Source organism: Kogia breviceps, chromosome 10 (assembly GCF_026419965.1).
Source record: "Kogia breviceps isolate mKogBre1 chromosome 10, mKogBre1 haplotype 1, whole genome shotgun sequence".
In the NCBI taxonomy this organism is placed as follows: domain Eukaryota; kingdom Metazoa; phylum Chordata; class Mammalia; order Artiodactyla; family Physeteridae; genus Kogia; species Kogia breviceps.
Window position 1 is genome coordinate 85,965,667 of NC_081319.1, and position 24,677 is coordinate 85,990,343.

The window sequence follows — 24,677 nt, forward strand, 5'->3', positions numbered from 1 at the left end:
TTTGCCAAATAACAAACCAAAAGCCGAGAGAGAAAATCTGCTCAGTGCGGAGGTGAAGGCTTCCCTCTATTTTTCTGGAGATTTTTGAAGGATATTGCTCTGGGCTTCGGTTCTCTAGACGGAGAAAGCTGTGATTGTAACCAGCCGTATAACGCGCTCCGCTTGGCTCTTCTTGCCCTAGTCACAATCACCACTTCTATTCAAATCAGTTGCCCAGAGCTAGCTGAACCTTTCCCATCTGAAGGAGAATCTTAGCTAATATTTCAAAACTGCTCCTCTTTGCATCCTGAAGGGAACTGGGGACCAGATACTGACCACCCTCTCCAAGAAGTATGTGTCACCAGGCGCACGGAGAAGAAAAGTCAAGGAGGATAACGTGAATTGCAGGGAATTTTGGCGGCGGTGACGTGATTGCAGCCTTTCTCGCTCCCGCTGGGATATGCACTTGAGTTTCTGAAATCAGTCTAGTTTGTGAAATCCCAGGAAAGCGGCCCGATCCCTCCCTTTGGCTGTATCCCTCCCGTTCTTTCTGTAGGTAAAGTGTTAATAGAGGATCTTGGAATTTCTAAATAGTCAAAGCTGGGAGATAGGGGACGATAGGGTGGATAATGAACAGGCAAAGGATCCAACAATTTCCCGTGTTAACATCTGGATCCTAGCAGGGCCATAATTTTCATCCACCCAACATTCGGAGGTTCCCAAGACCACAGACCTTTCTTTCAAATTTCCCTCCTTCCCTGTTTCCAGGAGACCAGATATAGGGAAAATCTGGTGGGGAGCGTGGCTGACTTTTCCTCTTACCCGGAATGCTAATGAGCTGGATGCAGGAAGAGCTTCATGGAAATTTGTCCAGTGCAGGAGCACTCCCTGGGTATTGCTTGGACCTTGAGATTAAGACCCCTATCTTTCTGCCAAGTGAGACCTTCTCTGTAGTTGAAGGAATTGCTTTCCCAGAGTCTCTGATGAATCAGTGCTCACTTGTTTTTTTAATTTAAGTATAGTTGACATACAATATTATGTAAGTTACAGGTGTACAATATAGTGATTCAAAAATTTTAAAGGTTATACTCCATTTATAGTTATTATAAAGGAATGGCTATATTCCCTGTGTTGTACAATATATCATTGTAACTTCTTTTTTACATGATAGTATGTACCTCTTAATCCTCTACCCCTACATTACCCCTCCTCCCTTCACTCTCCCCACTGGTAACCACTAGTTTGTTCTCTGTATCTGTGTTCCTTTTGTTATATTCACTAGTTTATTTTTTAGATTCTATATATAAGTGATATACAGTGTCTTTCTCTGATTTATTTCACTTCGCATAATACCCTTCCAAGTCCATCCATATTGCTGCAAGTGGCATTATTTCATTGTTTTTTATGGCTGAATAATATTCCAGTGTGTGTGTATATATATATATATATATATATATATATATATATATATATATAATCTTCTATATCCATTCATTTGTTGATGGATACTTAGGTTGCTTCCGTATCTTACCAATTGTAAATAATGCAGCTATGAACACTGGGGTGCATAGTATCCTTTTGATTTAGTGTTTTAATTTTTTTCAGGTATATATGGAGGAGTGGAATTGCTGGGTCATATGGTAGGCTTACTTTCCCACAGTCTCTCATGAATCAATACTACTCAGTTGTTTTCTTCCCTACACTTATTTTTAAAATGGATATTTATTTTTAAAAGAAATTATAAACATTCCTGAAATTCTACCTTTAACATCACTTTTAAGAGAATACAAAGCTCTCATGTTCCTAGAGTTAAAGAATAGAATCCCCAAAAAACCTCTTTCCATTTTCCAGAAGTGACTAGTTGTCCTTATTGAGGGTCTTCAGAATCCCTTACAAGATTTTACTGTCTGTGGGTAAGGCTGTGCCTTATAAAGGACTTGTTTTGGTCGATAACCCAGTGCTGAAGGCTGGGAACCAATATTTTCACTGAGATAAGAATCCCTTATAAGAAGTTACTTTAAACTTTGACACTGTGCCATACAATCAGAGCAATCTACAGATTCAGTGCAATCCCTATCAAAATTCCAATGGTATTTTTCACAGAAATAGAACAAACAATCCTAAAATTCATATGGAACCACAAAAGACGCCAAATAGTGAAAGCAATGTTGAGAAAGAAAAATGAAGCTGTAAGCAACACACTTCCTGATTTCAAACTATATTACAAAACTATAATAATCAAAACAGTATGGTATTGGCATACAACAGATACACAGATCAATGGGACAGAGTCCAAAAATAAACCCATGCATATATGGTCAATTAATTTACAACAAAGGATCCAAGAAGATACAATGGGGAAAGACAGTCCCTTCAATAAATAGTGTTAAGGAAACTGGACCACCACATGCAAAAGAATGAAACTGGGCCACTATCTTACACCATACACAAAAATTAAGTCAAAATGGATCAAAGACTTGATTATAAGACTTGAAACCATAAGACTCTTAGAAAAAACATAGGGAGTAGTCTCCTTGACCCTGGTCTTGGTGATGATTTTTTGGATTTGACACCAAAAGCAGAGGCAACAAATGCAAAAGAAAAAAAAAGTGAGACTAGGGCTTCCCTGGTGGTGCAGTGGTTGAGAGTCTGCCTGCTGATGCAGGGGACACGGGTTCGTGCCCCAGTCCGGGAGGATCCCACATGCCACGGAGCGGCTGGGCTCGTGAGCCATGGCCGCTGAGCCTGCGTGTCCGGAGCCTGTACTCCACAGCGGGAGGGGCCGCAGCAGTGAGAGGCCCGCGTACCGCAAAAAAAAAAAAAAAAAGTGAGACTACATCAAATTAAAAAGCTTCTGCACAGCAAAGGAAACCATCAACAAAATGAAAAGGTAACCTACCTACCAAATGAGAGAAAACATCTGCAAAATTACTTATCTGATAGGGGGTTAATATCCAAGATGTATAAACAACTTATACAACTCAAAAGGAAAAAAAAGGGGGCTTCCCTGGTTGCGCAGTGGTTGAGAGTCCACCTGCTGATGCAGGGGACACGGGTTCGTGCCCTGGTCTGGGAAGATCCCACATGCCTCAGAGTGGCTGGCCTGTGAGCCATGGCCGCTGAGCCTGTGCGTCTGGAGCCTGTGCTGCGCAAAGGGAGAGAGGCCCGCGTACTGCAAAAAAAAAAAGAAAAAAAAGAAAAAGATTTAAAAGTGGGCAGAGGATCTGCATAGATATTTTTCCAAAGAAGACATACAGATGGTCAAGAGGTACATGAAAAGGAGCTGTATGTCACCAATCATCAGGGAAATGCAAATTAAAACCACAAGGAGATATTACCTCACATCTGTTAGAATGGCAATTATCAAAGACATGAAATAAGTGTTGGTAAGAATGTGGCGAAAAGGGAATGCTTGTACAGTGTTGGTGGGAATGTAAATAGGTGCAGCCACTATGGAAAACAGTATTGAGATTCCTCAAAAAATAGAACATGATCCGGCAATTCCATTCCTTGGTATTTATCCAAATGGAACAAAAACGTGAACTCAAAAAAAAAGATATCTGCACCAGCCCACAATGCTCCTCCCACCCCCGTTCACTGCAGCATTATTTACAATAGCCAACATATGAAAGCAACCTAAGTGTCCATCAATCGATGAATGGATAAAGAAAATGCTGTGTGTGTATACAGTTCAGCCATAAAAAAGAAAATCCTGCCATTTGCAACCACTTGAGGACATTATGCTGAGTGAAATAAGTCAGACAGAGAAAGACAAAAACCATACGATCTCACTTATATGTGGAATCTAAAACAAGAAGAACAAACCAAACTCACAGATACAGAGAATAGATTGGTGGTTGCCAGAGTTGGGAGAGAGGGTAGGGGTGAAATGGGTGAAGGGTGACAAAAGGTACAATCCTCCAGTTATAAATTAAATGTCATGGGGATGTAATGTACAGCATGGTGACTACAGTTAATACTGTACTGTATATTTGAAAGTTGCTAAGAGAGTAGATCTTAAGTGTTCTCATCAAAAGAAAAAAATTTTTAATGTATGTGTTGATGGATATTAACTAGACTTATTGTGGTGATTCCCAGTATATACAAATATTGAATCATTTTGTTGTAGATCTGAAGCTAATATAATGTCAATTACATCTCAAAAAAGTGTTGGACTTGTGATTCACACTTGAGTTGGGTTTTAAGGACTGACACAACATTTAATAACTTTTGATGCTTCCATATTTGCCATTTCTTTTAAGAAAACATTGTATTTATATGGATAGGCTGGAACCTGGTGATAGTTAAATATCACTGGCCTGTAAGAGAAACGACACTTCTATTCACCATGGAAGTGAGAGGTAAAAACTATAAAAAGAGACAATTGGAAACATTCTCTATGACAAGGAAAGTTTCAAGAGTCTTATATTCAGAGGATCAGAGGCAGTAGAGCAGAAAAGTGAAAGAATGACAAATTAGTAGACTAGATAGTTTAAGGGAGACTTAAATTTACCAAATTTTTTTACCACAGCTGGGCCAGTTTCTTTCTATTGACAGGGAATTATGTTGCTCTATAAATACTGTAACTCTAGTAGAAGTCAGAAGCAGTCACAAAAATGAGGAAATATTCTTCCAGTACTTGAAAACTATCATCAACTTCAGCAAAGTCCCTCACTACATTGACTGAGGGAGATAAGCAGTGCTGAAGCTGAAAGAGGTTTCAGTTGTATAAACATACTTTGTAGATGGAAAATGCTGGAATGAAAGGCTTGCTTTCCTCTCTTCTCCTTTGTCCTCTGTTGTGAGCTCGAGGAGCTGTGTTCACAATCGAAATGTATGCTCTGTGCTTTAGTCATGATGGCCACACTAAATTTTGATGTACTGGGGGCCCAAACCTCTATGCCCTTCATATCACTTAGAATATAACATGTCCTTTTTCACCAGGAAATCCTAGTTCTGGGGCTGGGGATCAGGAAGGGTCTGCAGGCCACCACTTATGGTCAGAGGCTTGGTTAGGTAGCCAAGGTGGGAGGGAAACAGAGACAACTCATCTCACACACTCTAAGCTCTTGGATAGTCCTGTGACCTCAACTGGTATTAAGAGAAGCAATTTCAACATTAGACTAGGCTAAGGCTAGTTAGAAATCAGAATGATTTGAAAAAGCAAAACATAAAAACTCATGAATTCAGTATAAAAATATTTTTTACAGCTTCCCTTGTGTACCTTTTCATTGTATTAAATGACACTTCACTGCATTTAACAAAGATAATCACAGGTAAATTTCTTGTTGATATTTATTTTTCCAAAATCTCAACTTTTCCAGCATTTATGACCTTTAAACAACTTTTCATTGTGTTATCTCTGACGTTCTTTAAATAAGGAAGTTCAAGAAACATTTTATCTCAATTAAAAAAAATTCTGAATTCTACTTGAAGTTGTCACCAAACACCTTAGCAAGAAGTCATTTTAGTGGATTCTCTGGTGCTTAATCAGAACTGAGCTTCTACTGCAGGCTTCACCTCATTCACCACTGCTGGGGGCTTAGTAGGATGTGGCCTCTCTGATGTTGGATCAGTATTGCTCTCTGCTTGTATGCCCCTTCCCACACTATTTACACGTATAGGACTTTTCCTCAGAGTGGACTCTCTTATGTTTATTGAGATTTGACTTACAGCTGAACGCTCGCCCACATTCAGAACATTTGAAAGGTTTCTCTACTGTGTGGATTTTGAGATGATGACTAAGACCTGTCTTCTGACTGAAGGCTTTGCCACACTCTTTACATTGATAAGGCTTCTCCTTGTTGTGAATCCCCTGATGTTCAATAAGATGCTCTCCCCTTGTGAAGGCCTTGCCACACTTAGGACATTGGTAGGTCTTATCCCCACTGTGGATTCTTTTGTGGTTTCTCAGGCCATTTAACTGCGTAAAGGTCTTCCCACATACATCACACATATATTTTCTTGGTTTAGGAGAGTTTCTGTGCTTCCCTCCTAACTTGTGTTTGTTGAGGCCTGAGTGTTGACTGAAGGCTTCACCACACTCATCACATTTATAGGGCTTCTCCCCAGTGTGACTTCTCTGATGTATGACCAGGGTTGAGTTCACGCTAAAGGTTTTTCCACACTCGGCACATTCATAGGGTTTTTCCCCTGAGTGAATTCTGTGATGTATTATAAGTTCTGAGCTCCGGCTAAAGGCTCGTCCACATACAGGACATTCAAAAGGTTTCTCTCCAGTGTGGATTCTCCTGTGTTGGTTAAGTCCTGCATACTGAGTGAAGGCTTTTCCACATACTTTACATTCATAGAGTTTTTCTTTACTGTGAATTCGCTGATGCTCAGTAAGATTTGAACGCTGCCTGAAGGTTTTCCCACATTCATTACATTCATAAGGCTTCTCTTTGTTGTGAAATTGCTTATGTTCAGTGAGGTCTGCACTATGGCAGAAGGTTTTCCCACAGTATATACATTCAAAAGGTTTCTTTCCAGTGTGGAGACTTTGATGCTTTGTAAGAACCGATCTCTGTCTAAAATATTTGCCACATTTATTACATTGATGGGGTTTTTCTCCAGTGTGGATTTTGAGATGTTGGGAGAGGCCTGATTTCTGACTGAAGCCTTTGCCACACTCTTTACACTGATAAGGTTTTCCCTTGCTTTGAAGCCCCTGATGCTGGGTAGGTTCTGCATGTCTGATGAAGGCCTTTTCATATTCTGTACTGGAATATGGTTTCTTCCCAATGTGGATCCTCCTATGCATCTGAAGGCCTCTTATACAAATGAAGGTTTTCCTACATTCATCACATTCATATGTTTTTTCACCTGTGGCATCCCCATCCTGTAACTCCAAACTTCCACTAGGCTCACTGTCTCCTCTGTATGTGGCACGCTGACACATGGTTTCATGATGTCCATCAGACCCCTCCCTACACCATAATGTTTCTTCATAAGGTTCCTGCTTCACTTCTAATGTCAGGTTCTCAGTCCTCACACCACCATCTGAAACAACACATCATGTAACTTGAGGAGAAAAGGCAACTCAAAAATAATTTAAGAGACAGACAGGTAGGAGGGTTAATCTTTATTTTAGATTTAACAGAGGATTTTATTTTATTTTTTTTTAAATTTTTTAATTTTTTTGCGGTATGCGGGCCTCTCACTGTTGCGGCGCACAGGCTCTGGACGCGCAGGCTCAACGGCCATGGCTCATGGGCCCAGCCGCTCCACGGCATATGGGATCTTCCCGGACCGGGGCACGAACCCGTGTCTCCTGCATCGGCAGGCGGATTCTCAACCACCGCGCCACCACGGAAGCCCCTAACAGAGGATTTTAAATCTTTTCTTTATTTAGTGTCAGGGGTTCAGAGAAACAGGTCAGCCAAGTAGAAGGAATGGGAGTAATACAGGTGTGGGAGTGAGAAAGAATAAAGCATGGCCGAGTTACCAATAGAGTATGGTAAAATTGATAGGATGTCACTTCTGTGATTACCTAAGACTGTAAGTTCCACCTACTATGAGATTTTCTCTATTGACACTCTCCCTTGCTGGTTTGCTGGCTTTGATGAAGAAAGCCACCATATGAAGAAGCCCATGTGGCAAGGAACTGAAGGTGGGTTCTGGCCAGTAGCCAGCAAGGAAATGAGGCCCTCTGTCTGTGTGACTGACTGACAGAGAACTGAGTCCTACCAACATCCATGTGAGGGTGGAAGTGGATCCTTCCTCAGTCACAACTCAGATGAGGTCCCATCTTTGGCATTTTGACTGCAACCTTGTGAGAGACCCAGAAGTGGAGGGCCCAGGTAAGCCATACCCAGACTCCTGACCCACAGAAACTATGAGACAATAAATGTGTGTCTTTTAACTGCTAGGTTTGTGGTAATTCATTAAGCAGCAATTGATAACTAATGTACTACTACTACAAAAATACAAAGCTTCCTAACTATAAGAACTACTACAATTAAAAAAAGAGGAGGGAAAACAAACCACACACTGAAAATCATATGCATGTATATGTATACCCATACATACGTGAACACACACAGGTAAGTATTTATGCATATGTGTATATATATGTTTATACTTACTATCAACAAATGCAAATGGCTTAACTTATCTATTGAAAGAAAAAAATTAGGGAATTCCCTGGCGGTTCTGTGGCTAGGACTTGGCGCTTTCACTACCTGGGTTTGATCCCTGGTTGGGGAACTAAGATCCTGCAAGCAGCACAGCATGGCCAGGAAAAAAAAAAGAAAAAGAAAAAGAAAAAAATTAGATTTGGTCACAGAGCAAAACCCAACTCTATTATATATACAAGAAACACATCTAAAATAAAATGATAGAGAAAAGGTATGAATAAAGGATGAACAAGAGAAAATTAAGCAAATGCAAATAAAAGAAAGAAGGCATCATGATCTCAGTTTCGGAAAAAAGGTGAGACTCAGGCCAAAATCATGAAATTAGACAAAGAAGGGAACTTTATAATGCTAAATATACAATTTACAGTGACAATGGAACAGATATGTCTAATTATGCAGAAAATAACAGGGAAGCAACTTTCCTAGAGCAGAAATTATAGATGACATAAAGAGACAAAACAAATAACAGACTTTAATCATCCTTTCTCTGTCTAAAAAAACACCAAATGGGCAAAAAAATAAAGATATGGAAGATTTACAAAGTGAAATCAACAAAATTAAATCTTAGGGATAAATATGTATATCAAGCTCTGTAACCTGAAAATAGAACATCTTTTCAGATGTGCAGTGACCTTTAATGATAACTATTTTGGGGGGCATAGGAAAACCATAACAAAGTCCAAAAGGTGTAATCAACACAAACATTCTCTGATTACAATAGAATAAATCTAAAATTAATAACAAAGTCAGAAAATAAGCCCTTCCATCTGAAAATTTTAAAACTTCCAATTATTGGTTCAAAGGCAAAATACAAGCATACATTTCAGATTTTCTAGAAAATAACAAAAACACTACACTTCAAAACATTTGGGATTCATCAAAACCTGTGTTCAACGAAATATCTGTAGCATCAAATATTTATATTAGTAACAGATATATAGATCAATCCAGCTCAAAAGTTAAAAAATAAAAAGGACAACTAATTAATCAAGATAACTTGCTCATTTAGGGACAGTTTACTGGCTTTTCTCCCTTCTGTGTCTCATTCCCCTTCCTTATGCTTCCTGGGAACACCTCTGATACAAATTACTACAATGTAAAATAAATAAATTTAAAAAACAAGTGAGAACATAAGGAAGGAATTAAGAAAAATAAATGCAGAAACAAAATACAACATAGAAAAATAATGGAACATTGTAGTGGCAGAACAAAATTGAATACCCCATTGTGAACTCATATTTTTTAGAAAAAAAAACGTAATTCTAGCTTTACCCATAAAATGTGCTAGAAGTATTGTTACCCTAGTGGTAAAGAACTCCCCTAGCACCCAGATTTTATACCTCAGTAGCATTCTCCATTAAGAAGAATCAAGGCTCCTTCAGAAAGGGTTGATACCAAATCTGGGTCTAAGGAAAGTATAAGGTGAGCCTGCAACAGTTAATTTTGTTCAGAAAGCAAGGATTCAAAATTCATAGGGTCATGGCAAAAAGAGATAGGGGCAAGATGGGAGACATCCATACAAGGCAAAGATGTGTCAGTCTGAGCATTAAAAGAGTAATAACTGTGGTAGATTCAAACACACTGACTCAATGAAAGTTACTAAGTCCATAATGATACTAACACAGAGAAAGTCCTAAAATCTCACGTTGCCATTTGAGGTACCTATTAAACCATTCCTTGAATATGAAAATGGGTAAATAAAGGGGGAAAACTAAGCGTCAATCTTGACTGTCTAATATGAAGTCAAGTCAATCTAATCAACAAATAGATGATTTGACCATTTCTTTACTATAAAGAAGAATGCCAGTTAATAATGAAGAAGGAACCAAAGAATTATAAAATCATTTTGTAACCCTTAATAAAATGGTTGACCCACACAAGAATTCTCAAACATTTTGTATTTTGTTGATGGGAAACTGGCCATTCACAAACTGCCAAAGTGACACCACACTGTTGCAAGGGGAAAAATTAGCTGTTCAATGGAGGGATCATACTGTCATCATCCTAAGCCAGCCAGGGATTTTATAGTGGGTCATCCAGGTATTCATGTCTACTATTACCTAATATTAACTCTAGCCAAAAATGTTTAACTTGAGTCTTTCAATCTTTTTTCCAGTTTATAGAAATCCAGGATACAGGGGCAGCAAAATAAATGATACAATGAGGAAGCAACCAGAAAAATCCAGAGGGTAGGAGACTGGCCTGGGCTCATCAAAAAGTCTGGGCTGTGAGGGAAAATGGGAGAGCAAAACTGTTCTAAAGTAAAAAAAGAATTAAAAGGCATAACAACCAGATGTGTTATGTGACCCTGGCTTCTATCCTGGTTTGCACAAATCAGCTTTAAAGACATTTTGGAAAAAAATGGACCACTTTGAATTTGGATTGAGTTTAGATAACATATTAAGATGTACTGACAGGGAAAAGGGAAGATTATTAACTGAGCAAAATAGATTATAAAATAGCACATAGAAATGATCCCTTTTTGGTGAAAGGAATGTGTGTATCTGTGTATACACACATGTGCACATAAAAGATATACATATATAAAAAGTCATCAATCGTAATATCTGGGTGATAAGAATATCATGCTTTGCTTTCTTATTTTGCAACTCTGTATTTTCTAACTTTCTACAATGCATATATACTTCTCTGGTAATAATAAGAGGTAACTTCCAAAAAAGTCAATGTAGTTTTACAATGTTAATATCCTATCAGGGTCTATTTATGTAAGCATCAAAATACTTGAAAGTAACATTTGCTATAGACAATCTGCAGAAAATTCAACTGTGGATGTTTAAAACTGACATACTGCTGAGGCTGTTCTGAGATGACTTATCACCTGTTAATCATTATTACCTAAAATGTCAGCTCTGTAACTCTTTAACAACTCTCATCACACGGAATTAACAAGTCACACTCCACAAAAAAACCAAAAGGGAGTTCATTTCAGTCCAAATTCCCTAGAGAAATTCTTGCCTCACCTCTTTCCTCTGAAGGGTGGGGCTCAGGTCCTTTGCCCTTGAACTGGACTGCTGGAGGCTGAACTCGGGTACATGAAGATTCTTCATCTAGTGTCTTAAGTGTCACTGTATGCAAAAGGATCTTCTGTTCCAGAGCACAGGCTGAAAGCTAAAGACAAACAGCACTCATTAGGCCTGTAAGGATATCATGAATTTAACAGGGACCAAACCTCAGGGAGGAGTCCCCAAGAAACATCCCCCGAGAAAGACTTGGAGGAAGAAGCTAGAAACCAGGCCCTAGGGTGCTGAGAGACAGCCAGAAAGGTAAGCAAAGCAAAGTTTGATCAAATCTTGTTTCTGTCACTTCATTTATTGGCTATGTGTCCTTGGCTAAGTTACACAACCTCTCCAAACTTAGTTTTCATGTGTGATACCACCTACGTCTTTGCTGCTGTGAATGTTGAATGACCAGTAAAGGAGCACGATGCCTTCAGTATCTTTACTCACCATCCCCAAATCTGCTGTTTCCCACCCTTCCCCTTCTTCCCCTCCTGACTGTCTTAGCAAGAAGCTCAGTTCCCTGCTGAATGCTAGGTTTTCTCACTGTTCTCTAAGAGCCTTCACACTTGAGAAAGTTTTGCTCCCAGTTCCCTGCAACCACATCATACTAGTAGTCTCTTCCTATTTGTACATTTCTCTTTCTTTCCAGATTCTCCAGCATGGTCACCACCTCCTCCCCACTCTCTGGATGATGTTCCTGCAGCTGGGCCTGAAGCTCCCGGGGCAGGATGGAGAGGAACTGCTCCAGCACCAGCAGCTCCAGGATCTGCTCCTTGGTATGTGTCTCTGGCCTGAGCCACTGATGGCAGAGCTCCCGGAGCCGGCTCAGTGCTTCTTGGGGACCAGGGGAATCCTGGTAGCAGAAGTGTCTAAATTGCTGCCTGAAGATCTCCCAGGCAGGAGGCTGGTTCTCTGGAAGGCTGAGACCCTGATTCCTGGGGTGGTCTTCCTCCAACTTCACTTTCACCATCACAGGCCCCTGCTGACCCCATGGGGCTTGGAACAGCTGGCCAGCAGACTTTCTTGTGTCCACAGCCATCATGCCTGGCTTCTGCCGGAGTTTCAACTGGAGGCTTCTGAGGGCACCCTGGGGAATAAGAATTAAGTGATAAAGGGATACATGGCATATACTTCGAAGAACGCACACAAGAAAGAAGACCTGTAACCAGGGTAACTAATTTTATTAATTCACTAAATCCACAAATATTTTTTAGAGGCCTAGCTTGTACAGAAACTGTTCTAGGTGTTTGAGATGCATTAGCGTACAATGATCCCTGCCATCATGGACTGTCCATTCTAGTAGGAGCAATCAATAAACACAACAAATATGAAAAGTGTAGAGTATGTTACGGAGATAAGTAAAAATATATAATTGCTGGGGGTGGATGGAATGAAGACTTGCACTTAATGGAGGAAGGTTCCTCCAAATCCGGCATTAAATACATGTATGTGGCCCCTAACCTTAAGCAAATTTTCAAGTTATCACTTGGCACCGTTTTTCCATACTTGAATACATACGACCCAACCTTGTTGGAGAGGAAAAGTTACTAGTCACAGCCAGAAAATTATTGATGTTTTCGTGTTAATCTAGCAAAACTGAGAGTGAAATCCCACTTCGCTTCACACAGTGCTAGTGGCCCTGGTTTCGTCAGAGCGTCGGAATCACGGTTCCCAAGAAGGGGATCCCCAGTCCCTGGACAGGGTCCTGTCTTGGGGGCCTTGGGGTCGGCCTTTCCGGAGCCTCCCAGACAGACGTCTGCTCCCAGACGCGCAGCCCCGAACCTCCCCGGGCACAGGGTGTCCTCCAGCCGGAACCTGGGCCGGTGTTGGCTGCCCCACGCGGCTCAACACGTCCGGGGCTTCGCAAGGCCGAACCCGATATCGAGGTGGAGGGACGCCCCCATACACTCACCTGACAGGGACGCAAAAGCTCGGCTCCCTAAACCGGACGCTCAGGCGCGCCGGCTTCCGGCGTCTCCCGGAGGTCACGCCCCCTTGCGCGCGCCCGCGACCCGCCTCCGCCCACGTGCGCAGCGTCTACGAGGTACCCTGCGGCCGGGTACGCTGCGTGTTCAGTTCGAGCATTTCGGGACTAAAGGCGGTGAAAGCGGCAACTGTACTTTGACAATTAACAGTACACCCAGCTCCTGGATCTCTGAAAGTAAAAAAAAAAAAAGTTTCGGACACCCGCCTCTTGGCAACCTGGCAGGATCTCTTAACTGAAAATGTAGGGGAGGAGTGCTAGATGACAACAGAGAAGAAAAACGATTGCTCTCTTCCAGAAAGAGCGTTCCCAGGAAGTAGGCCGTTGGCGGTCAGCATCGCTACCTGTCTGTCTCCCCTCTGCCCTTCTCCTGGGTGCTTTCGTCTCCTCTGCGCCCAGAACCCTCTCCTTCTCAGGAAGGAACACGATGGCTAGCCTTTAGGATCTCGTGAATATACTGAAACCAGGAAGAAACACAGAAAAACAGTGATGGTCGAAAAGTGGGACCTGTTAAGGCAAAGAGCTTGGGCCAGAAGGCAGTGGAAATTTGCGAGAATGCATGACCCTAAGAGCAGAAGAGGATTAAATGATGGAAGAGGTTCTACTTTGGAAGAGTTGGAAGAGGGGGCGATCAAAGTAGGTGAGCTCACTGCTCTGAGGGAGGTTCCTCAGTGAGTTGCTGCTTTAGTCAGTCAGCAGCACAGGGTTGGGAATAATAAAGGGAGTGGCAGACACAAAAAGGAGAATCAACATATGAAGTGGGGTGCTGGAATTTTGAAAAACCAGCCAGAACTGTAAAATTGTCCTTGTCCCACTGTGCAGAGACGTGGTGTATTGGGAACAGATTCCTCATGGCTATTACCACAGGAAAGCAAGACTCTCAGAACACTGGCCCTACAGAAACAATGTTGCTCACTTTGGAGTTTCTCTTGTGCTGAGGCAGATATTCCTCGTCCTTCACAGTGCAGGACGTGTATATCTTAAAACAATCTAGTTCTCTCTCAATTCTTTTTCTCTCTCAATTCTTTTTTTTCTTAATTTTTGTTTTTGTTTGCGTTGAGTCTTCATTGCGGTGCATGGGCTTCTCGTTGCGGTGGCTTCTCCTGTTGCAGAGCACCGGCTCTAGGCATGTGGGCTTCTGTAGTTGTGGCGCACGGGCTTAGTTGCTCCACAGCATGTGGGATCTTCCCGGACCAGGGATTGAACCTGTGTCCCCTGCATTGGCAGGCGGATTCTTAACAACCGTGCCACCAGGGAAGTCCCTCTCTCTCAATTCTTGATACCTCAGAGAAAATTCAAAATCCCTTCACCTAGAAAGAGGAGAAAGGACACCAGTGTTGTGATACTGAAGGGATTATTACTGAGTAGAAAAGGGGGAAGCAAGCTATTTTGAAAGCACCTGGAATGAGCTTAATGGGCAGGTCTTAGAAAGCCACAATGAAGATGCTACGTTTCAAGGCCAATACCAAGGACAACACCACAAAGCAACCACGGCTTCCTGAGGAGACTGGAGTGTTGACCACTGCTCACATGTGTAGGAACTGAAGCCTCTGAACCCCACACCCAGGACCTTCAGTTCACAGAAGGGCTAGCACCTTGGGGATGTGGAGAGCTGAATGACAGAGCAGAGTCCAGAGCAAAACCAGCCCTGCCTTGTAAACATCCCTAACATTTCTTCCCTTCCCTGTCCAAAGTGGCTAAACGTCTGTCAAATTATACTTACTAGGAATTATATCAAAAATCCAATAATTGAGATCAGATAGTATATAGGACAGTGGTTAAGAGCTTATAATTCCGGGTCACTGAATTCAGGTTCCTGTGCTGCAGTGCCCCTTGAGCAAGTCACTTAACTTCTCTAAATCTGTTTCCAATTAGGGGACAATAAGAAAACTAAGAGCACTGGGCATCAAGAGGATTAAATGAGATCACACAAGGGAAAACCACGAGCAGAGTTTTTGACAGAATACACACTATGGATAGCTTTATCATTTGTGAACTCTAAGTCTTAAGAGTCTAAGGAGAAATGACTAATATATCCATCCCATTTACTGTGTTTATGTGTAAAGTACACACTTTTACTGAGCCTGCCCACAAGGGGTAAGTTGTTCTGCAGAAGATATAAAGTGGTCAAATTAGTGTCCTCCTTGGGCCTGAACCATATACCAAAAAAATACATAATCTTTATAATCCAGAGGCCTATTATGTAATTAGGGCACAGACCTAGAACACCTGACACTGATGAACAACAGAATGTTAATATGTAAATATATTATGTGGTCCTGGATTTAAATGTAGAAGGAGTTCACGTATGGAGAGTCACTGAGTCCCAGTGGTTAGAGTCTTCACGGGAGATGTGGAAGGCAGGATGGGCCCTGGAGAAAGGGAGCAAGTTAAGAATTCCTCCTTCTCAGGTTGGGAAAGGTTCAGGAGTTGGGGAAACCATCCTGGGTCTAGAAATGGAAAGGAGGCTTGTGAACTGAACTAGGAGGCTGGCAAACAGCAGTTGGCCAGAGGCCACCAGGATGGGGGAGATGAACAGCAGGGCACAGTCTAGAAAGACTGTCAAAGATCTGCTCAGATCTTTATCCTCTTCAGGGATAAAGAGTGCCCTGCATCCACTCTTACCCTGAAGTTGTTGCTTCACTCGCTATGGTTACATAAAGTTTTCCTAGACTAAACCCAAGGAAAAGGCAAATATTTTAAACATGTTACATCAATCTTGGGAGTTCTCTGGCAGTCCAGTGGTTAGGACTTGGTGCTTTCACTGCTGTGGGCCCGGGTTCGATCCCTGGTTGGGGAACTAAGATCCCGCAAGCCACGCAGCCTGGCCAAAAAAAACCCGAAAACAAAACAGAAAACATGTTACATCAATCTTGCTCCTAGGTACTTGTGATTTTTAAATATCTACATGTGCCAACTTCTGAAAACGTGGAAGGGGTGTCAAGACTGAACATGACTGTAATGTAAACTGAACATAGCTAATTTTCTCATCCATAATTATTAGGCTCATTTTGAGAAGTATCAGAAGCTAGCAATCGAGATTCATGAGGGCTTTGGGCTCCTCTCCCCCAGCTATCAGTTCTGGTTTTAGATTGAAATCTGCTATGCATACAGACATTTATTAGTAATGTCCAGGAAAATTATCAAAACCTGGAAATAGGCAAAAATATGGTAGAACATTTTGATTCTCTTGGGGAATTTAACAATGACTCACAATTGATTAGATTTCAAATGTTTTACAGTCCTAAAAAGTTAGAGGTTAACTTATAGAAAACTGAAAAGATGTAAAATTTTTCCCTGCCCAGAAGAGAATACTAACCAATTTTGTATCTAATTTAGCAATTTTATCACAACATTTTCCCCTCACTAATTATATGAATTTCAATTTTGTATATTCTTGTGGAATCAAGTCTGCCATTCTGTTGGCTCCTCCATTAACGAGTTAAATTTGGACACTTGCTCATTATTTGTTAGAATGAACTATATGAATGATTGCTTACTCTAATACTTATAACCTAATATTTATAAGAAACATTTTCCGTAACAATTTAAGAGTGAAACATTGACAGCAAGCATGGGCAAAAGTCATATAGCCTGTTCCGGGAGCATGATGAATTCCCAGTTTCTCTGTCTGCGTGGTTGCTCCTCTCACATCTTGGGTGAAAGGTTCATTGGAAGGAAATGTTGCTAAGGATGCAGTTAACCTTAGAGTCAGGATCAGGCAAACGGAATCTTCTGACATCAGAAAAGATTGAGAATCAAGCGTCGAGTGCCATTCTAATAGGTGAGCCATGAAGGACTCTAGATGTTCATGAAAAGGTAGAAGGAAGAGACTCTAAATTCTTTTAGTCACTATATATCTTTAATATCACAAATTCCACCAATGAAAACTCACTTCTAACATTCAATATGTAAATTAGTAAAACCTCTGCTATTAATCAGAGATAGAGCTAATTGCTGTGCTTAATGCTAACTTCCTCTGGAGTGGGGCTTTTCTGATTAAGTGTTGGTGAACTACCCCTGAAGGATATATTACTGATTAGAGGATCTATCCACGTAGACAGTGAGGTCAACTTTTTTTAGTGTTGTTTGCTTCTTTGTAAATTATAGACCATACAACAAGGACAACCTGTTTTCATTAGACAAATGGGATGTAAGTTCAATAACCAAACCATTTTCCCTCTTCCATATAGGATGTTCCTGGAAGGTATGTAATCTTGTCTAAGTGTTAGATTGTGTCTATTTCCTAATATCATTTCAGACAATTCACAAAAATAGAAGTGTACCTCAATAAAAAAGACTCTGTTCATTAAAAAAATTTTTTTTTGATGTGGGCCATTTTTAAAGTCTCCATTGAACCCATCACAACATTGCTCTGTTCCACGCTTTGGCCCCTTGGCCACGAGGCATGTGGGATCCCAGCTCCCCGACCAGGGATCAAACCCACACCCCCTGCATCGGAAGGCGAAGTACCAACCACTGTACCACCAGGGAAGTCCCTGTTCATATTTTTTATTGGCATAATGTGCCTTCCTAATCATATTTTATTTTGGTACTATTTTTCAAATAGATTTGTAATAATGTATAAGAAATGTATGCTTGTATATGGAGGTGTATATACATATCCACACACATATATGTGTTGTCACCAAGTGTTCTTTTGTAAAGAAATCCCACATTGCTTTGTTTTGAATGTCATCTTTGTATATTACAATTACAAATAAGGTGTCAACAAGTTCTCTCCCTTTTTTCAAAGTTGTACTTATTAAAAGCTAGCACCAATGTCTTCTTTTCTGTGAAGACTCTGCTGACTCCTTCAGTCAGAATTAATGTGCTTTAACATTATTTGGACTTTATAATATAATTACTTATTGTTTATATAGCCTATTCTGCTTTAATAGATTATAAATTCATGTTCTACTTATCTCTGCATATGTCCTTGGTATAGTTAATGACACACAGGAAAGGCTTCATAAATACATACTCTGTATGATTAATACTTTTAGAAGCATGTGCTGGGGTTAGGTTAACACTGAGGGGCTGCTATAATTAGATTTATGGAGGCTCTTGGTTCTATGGATGAGGAAGGTCCAAAAAGCTCAGGTTGATATTTATGGTATGCTTTATTGCTTTTCTTTAATATTATAATATTAGACTAAAGAATCAAATTATTAATTTCCTCAACTTACATCTTCTATTTGATACAGCTACACCCACTGAATATCTCACATAAAGCAGGGACATTGTATTTTCCTCATATTTTCCCCTGTCATTAGACTAAAATCTCTTGTAATTTTAATCTCTATTGAATTCTCACAACCACGGAACTCCACATATCAGGGGATTAGCTGGCTGAATGACTGATACAACTATTCAATATGTCAATCAACCTGGGAGAAGAGGCCAGTATGCAGAAGACTTATATCACTTTCTCCATCACTGGCTTTCATGTATGTGATCTTATTTCCTTTGTTTTTAAATATCAAATGTCCCAAATGTCTTTTTAAATATCAGGTCCCAATGTGACCTGAGAAAATAATCCAAGAGACATTTTTGGCCAGTGAGTACCATTCCTTAAGCTGCACTACTCTAGGCCCTGTCTATGGGCTGAAGACACATCTGGCGCAGAGACACCAAGGATCCCCACTCCTACTTTCCTACACTAAAAGCTGAGAGGTCCCTCAAACTCAGTTGTTCCTTGTCCACCAATAAGTAGTAGACATATCCCACCATATCCCAATCATGCAGTTTTCCATCTTTCCTTCTGGAAGGACATCCTAAAGAGGACTGGATTTGTTTTGTACTTTAACTTGGAGTGTACTTTTTGTGCCTTAAATATACTGGGAAAAAGACTAGAGAATAGGGACTTCTCTGGTGGTCCAGTGGCTAAGACTCCATGCTCCCAAAGCAGGGGGCTCGGGTTCGATCTCTGGTCAGGGAACTAGATCCCACATGTTGTTACTAAGCGTTTGCATGCCACAACTAAAGATCCTGCATGCTACAACTAAGACCTAGCACAGCCAAAAAAAAAAAAGACTAGGGAATATACTTGAATGTTTCATACAGATGAAATTAATAATAGGATATACGGCCATATTTATATTTTGATAGGAATTTAAAACGTAACAAATTTAATATACCAAGTAGAAAAACTCTACAGGTCCTAAATGCCTGTGTTTTACATCATTTTGACTTAACATAGTGATTCTATGGGAATAAAGTCAGGTAGAATTTGGTTTCCATTTGTCATAGGAGATACTATTAGTGCAATTCACTTAATTCCTCAGAGGAAACTGAGTATTCATTAAGTCTCCCCAAGCAAGAAACTGTGCATGGCAAACTAAAGTTCTGTAGACCATAAATAAGTTACTCTGAGGGAAACAGGTGCCTTTCAGATTGTATCATACATTAATCTGAGGGGAATGTGTATCTTTTTCACATGGTTGTTTCATGATATGCACACCCCTCATCTTTCAAATGTTTTCTCTGATTTGAGTTTTTGTAAAAGCAGCATACCTTTTCTCATTAACCCTGACAGGTTATTTTTGCAAAAGTTAATAGAAAATAGGAGGTTAAATGGAAAGCATTGTCCTTGCATCTTTGTTTCTTTGACCAAAAATTAAATGGTGGTATAAAGGTCACTCAAGAGTCATATAATAAAAATAAATAAACAGTGTAAAGAGCAGGAACATCCAAAGGCCAAGCCCCAATTAAGATGGTAGCTGAGAAGTTCTCCCCAAAGCTAAGTTCTCGGTTCTGTGTAACTGATGGCAAAGCATCATTACATGTATGATGAATTTTCTGCCTTATTCCTACTCAGATCAGACCTGGCTGTCCTTATGAAAAGTATAAAGACAGGCATGTCATATTGCCACTTGAGAAACTACTTCTTCCCAGAAGGCTCTTTTTTATACTCACCACTTTGCTATAGAGGGGTGGGTTCCCAAGGGTTATTCTTGAGCTAGATATTCAATGATTTCTCTGGTTAAAGATCTTGCCTCCTTCCAGAGTACTTTCTGCTTTTGTGCATGGGCTTGAACCTAAGGATAAAAAAAATTTTCTCATTGTACAGGTAAAGGATTCTGATGAGATTAAATAACTTGCTTAAGATCACAGAGCTAGTAAGCAGTACACTCTAGATATAAATTCTTGCAGTCTGACCACTACACTTACTGCTCCTTTACAAACAGGCCCAACTGGTTTGTGAAATAACTGCTAATAGCTAAAACCTCAGCATTCAGTTAAAAAGAAAATTTCCAATGGAGTTAGGAGACAAATATCACAGTCTCAAGAGCAATGAGCAGCAGATCTTTGAAGAAGGAAAACAGAAAGACACTGCTTTAGCCCCAGTAAAGGACATAAAATCTTGATTTGCTTCTATCCCTTCCCATACTTGGAAGCTCAGGATTCAGCATTTTTATAACATAATATTGGATTACCCCTTTCCCATTTGCTGGCCTGCATATCCAAACTGTGTCTTCAGACTCTCCTGCACAACTACTGCCTCTTAGCTGGATGATTCTCCTGTATCTAAGTACAAAGCTCTCCCGTTCCAATAGGGTCTACTCCATCACCAGCAGTTCCAGGATCTGCTGCTTGGTGTGCCTCTCTGGCTTCAGCCAGTAATGACAAAGTTCAAACTCTGTGAGGTCCAGGGACCTCCCGGTAGCAGAACTGCCTGAAACGCTAGGGGAAGAACTTCTGGTGAGGATGCACCTTCCCAGGCAATCTAGGCCTCTCCCAAGCATGTGCTTCTTTTCCACTTTCACTATGTGCAAACCCTCCTGCTCCTAGTAACGTGAACTACAGAAGTTAGGGTTACACCAAACTTTTGATATCTTGGGCTATGATGGCTCAAGACAAAGTTCACTTGACTTAGAGTACAGAGTCAAGGTGAAGGCTCTCCTGGGCTCTGGGGGATAGGAACATATTGTGAACAGAACAAAATTACCTGGGCGGCCAAGAAATTACATAAGCTTGTTAACTTTATAAGATAAAATAGTGACAAACCAAGCCTAACAGTTTAGGGACAAACTGTTGCCAAGGCTGCGGAGACAGGTATGTCTTTGCATGGCAGCAAACGCCAGGGAAATCCAGCCCACCTTGCTTCCCCTGCGCCTACGAAGTCACACTCCGCATGCGCTATGGGGGTCTCGTGGGGGTTAGGGCGCACCTGGCAGCCGGGGCTGCGCACGGAGAGCGCGGCGTCGCCCGCACGCCCCCCCAAACTCGACTCTAGCATCTGCCCTCTCTTTACAACCCACTCAGGAACCCCGGTTCTTCACCCTGAGGCCGGAAAACGGCCGGCTCTGCTCTAGAGAAGAGGGAGAAGCGCTGGAGTGCGAGCCGACACGTGCACACAAGTATACAGCTGGACAAGTCACCTAGGATCTCGGTCCCGGAGACTCTACTTCCGGGGTTTGTACAGGAACTTGGAAGGTCTGAGCATCTCTATGATCTCGCCGGCGCCCCACTGGTGGTTAGCCGGCGCTCCCTCCTCACCCGGGCCGCCCTGCCGCCGGCCTCTCCAGGCAGCCTTCCAGAGCTCCCCCTCCTTCACAGCTTCTGCAGACCCAGGCTCTTCTAGAGAGCAGCCTGGCGCCCTCTCGGTGTTTGTGAGTCGACCACTGCACCCAGGAAATGTACGTCGGAAAACAGTAGCATAAAGGACGCCAGACTTGGAGTCAAGAAATTTTAAAGCTTGCACTAGGTCACTTTAAACAAGTCACTCACTTTTCTCTGTTCCAAGGACCAAAGTCAATTATATCGACAGGTCAGATTTAGTATAAAATGAGTGGATGGATAACGAAATGAACTCAGGGAAGTTTTTCCAACCTGTTTAGCTCACCAACCAAGTTTTATGCTTTCTAAGGGGCACTGGGCAAGTGAGGGTGAGATTTCCCTGATGCCATTCTTGGGTTTGTTCCTGTATACTGTTACCTCCGAAGTGCTTTGAATTTCTTTAAAATGGATTCTAACATGGGAGGCATACTTAAGCAAATAAGACACAATTTTGATGTAAACAGCCCAGAGAAACAAGTCTTGATATAACCTACTACTCTACACAGCACCCTTTAAAAGGAATTGCACATAACACCCCTGTGCAATATCAGTGACACGTGTGGTGTCAACAGCTTCTTCTGCCTTTTTCTATATATCTGTGATGGTTAAATTTAATATGTAAACCTGGCTTGCCTACGGTGCCCAGCTGTTTTAGCACTAGTGTAGATGTTGCTGTGAAGGTTATTTTGTAGATGGGATAAACATCTTCAATCTGTTGACTTGAAGCAAAGGATATTACCCTCCATAATGGGTGGGCTTCATCCAATTAGCTGAAGCCCTTGAGACAAAACTGAGATATCCCCAAGAGGGAATTTTGCCTTAAAACTGTAACACAGAAATCCTGCCTGAGTTCACCTGCCAGCCTGCCCTGCATATTTTGGACTTAGTAGCCCCCAATCATCTCAGCCAATTCCTTTTTTTTTAAAGAAAGAATAATATATACTCTGTTTCTCTTAGAACCTCGACTAATAACCAAAATCCTATTAATCCGTGAAGTCCCACAAATGCCCACCTTCTTTATATACTTTCCCAATTCTCCCAGGCAGAACTGGTTTTGATTTGTGTTCATTTATCCTTGTTTTGTATTGTAAATTTTCTTTCTTGAATTGTAAATTCACCATTGAATCCGTGTTTTATTTACCTTTTTCAATACCCTTAAAATGCATGACACATATGTAGGCAATAACCGTTCTTTAAACACATTATCTTCAGAAATGTATACTAGCCAAGTCACTGTGGAGAGAACTGTTATATTTACTTTTGTAAACACATCCCTAACTCTAAGGTTAGCAAGTCCACAAAGGTAACATTATTGACACTATGTATGTTTTCATTATTTTTATTTAAACTAAATCAAGAAATACAAGTATCCCCTGCTTTTTGAAAATTTGCTTTACGCCTCTTCACCTTTACAAAAAAGACCTACATTAGTACCTGTTTTCACTAACTGAAAGAAAGCCAAAGAGGGTTTTGTTTGCCAAAAAAGGCGAAAAGCAAAAATAGGGTTCAACATTTGTTTTGCAGCCAGCCTTGTAGAGAGGTATCGCGCAAATCAAGCAGCAAGAGTGGCACCACCAAGCTCCTTCCCTGGGAACTACACTCAGCATCTCAGCATTAAGCCACTATAGCTATGAACAATGTCTGTGAGCATCTGTGCTTTATCTCGATTTTGTGTATTCGTTAGCAAAATGTGTCCTAAGGTAACTGCCTCTTTGCTTTATGCCATTTCGGCTTACAAAAAGTTTCATAGGAATACTTCACTTTCAGGTAGCTGGGGAAACCTGTATCCCACTTTTCAAATTTCTCAATTTATGGTTTTCCATTTTTTGCAAACAACCTATCAAAAAGTCAAGGATGACTTCACCTTGTTTCTATTTAGTTTATTCTGCTATTAAATAAAACCCTCCTCTGAAGTAGTCATTCTCCAGATAAGCAAATTCAAATGTCTCCAGGGCTCAGACACATAATGAAGCTGCAGGGTGGGGCATGGAAAGAACTGGAAGGTAAGAGGTCTGGCCCAGTGATGCCAGATCTTACTTTTTTCAAAATAATATGGAAATCCCATTTCTACATAAAATTTCTAAATTTTTTTAAGTTGACAGCTAATTCAATTCCTAAAAACAATGAATGAGCTATACAAATGTCTGCCAAATGTATCTGATCCTTAGGATGCCAGTTTTCATCTCTGACATAGTTCCCACTGCCAGAAAAGCTCAGTTCATCAGCACATTTCACAGGAGAATTCATCCACTTGGTTGAAAATTCCTCAAATGTACAAGTATTCTGTGAAAGTCTGCATTTTAAATTTCAAGGTGTCTCACTTCAGGGAGATTTAATGTTCTATCCACTTCTCTTTTATTTTTGTCATAGGTATTTCCCTCTGACCTGTAGACGTCAACCTCTCAGGTATTTCCTACCTGAGCCTCGAAACAAGGCAAAACAAAGTAAGTGATGGCACTAAGGATGAACAATTAGCACCTCCAGAGTTTTCTTGGTTGGTATTTATTTATACTGTTCCTATAAAAATATGTATATAGTGAAATACCCCACTTTTATACACCTTCTACCTTATAAACTTTCTAGTTTCTCAAGTCCTCCTAATAGTGAAAAGTATATTTCATTCAAAGTCAAAGTAGAAGACAACACCAATGCTTTTCAGACTGTCTATTCCAAAGGTTGAAAAGATAAACTAAAGCATAATAAGGACATAGGTATCCAGACGATAACAGTGGACAGTGAGGGAGCTGAGCTTGAGATCTCTACTGGTTTTTAGCATAAGAAAGTCAGAAAGATGTAGGAGAAGCATTATAGACTGCTACCTGATGTCTCTTCAATCCCACTACCAATATGGGATCAAGTCCAACTGGCATGCTGGATGGTCAAAGGTATTTCTGGGATTTTTTCCTAGAGATAAACTGGAGGAGGAATGTGTTTCACTGAGATTCAAAAAGAAAAAGAAAAAAAGAGTACATATGAATAAACAGCACTCTTGAG

General features: G+C 40.8%; 1 protein-coding gene across 2 annotated transcripts; it reads right to left on the bottom strand.

The window, feature by feature from the left end:
* Positions 1-5,345: 5,345 nt before the first annotated feature.
* On the bottom strand, positions 5,346-24,587 carry LOC131763328 (zinc finger protein 345-like). Of its 2 annotated transcripts, XM_059075428.2 has the most exons (6): positions 24,503-24,587; positions 20,040-20,161; positions 13,050-13,292; positions 11,808-12,224; positions 11,099-11,246; positions 5,346-6,981 (listed from the first exon to the last, which is right to left on the bottom strand). In XM_059075428.2, the coding sequence occupies exons 4-6, from the start codon at positions 12,177-12,179 to the stop codon at positions 5,588-5,590; spliced, it is 1,914 nt and encodes a 637-aa protein (XP_058931411.1). In that variant the 5' UTR covers positions 12,180-12,224; positions 13,050-13,292; positions 20,040-20,161; positions 24,503-24,587; the 3' UTR covers positions 5,346-5,587. The 2 variants fall into 2 exon arrangements, with proteins under 2 accessions (XP_058931411.1, XP_058931410.1); XM_059075427.2 differs by lacking the exons at positions 20,040-20,161; positions 24,503-24,587 and having other exon boundaries at positions 11,769-12,224; positions 13,050-13,110.
* Between the last annotated feature and the right edge of the window lie 90 nt (positions 24,588-24,677).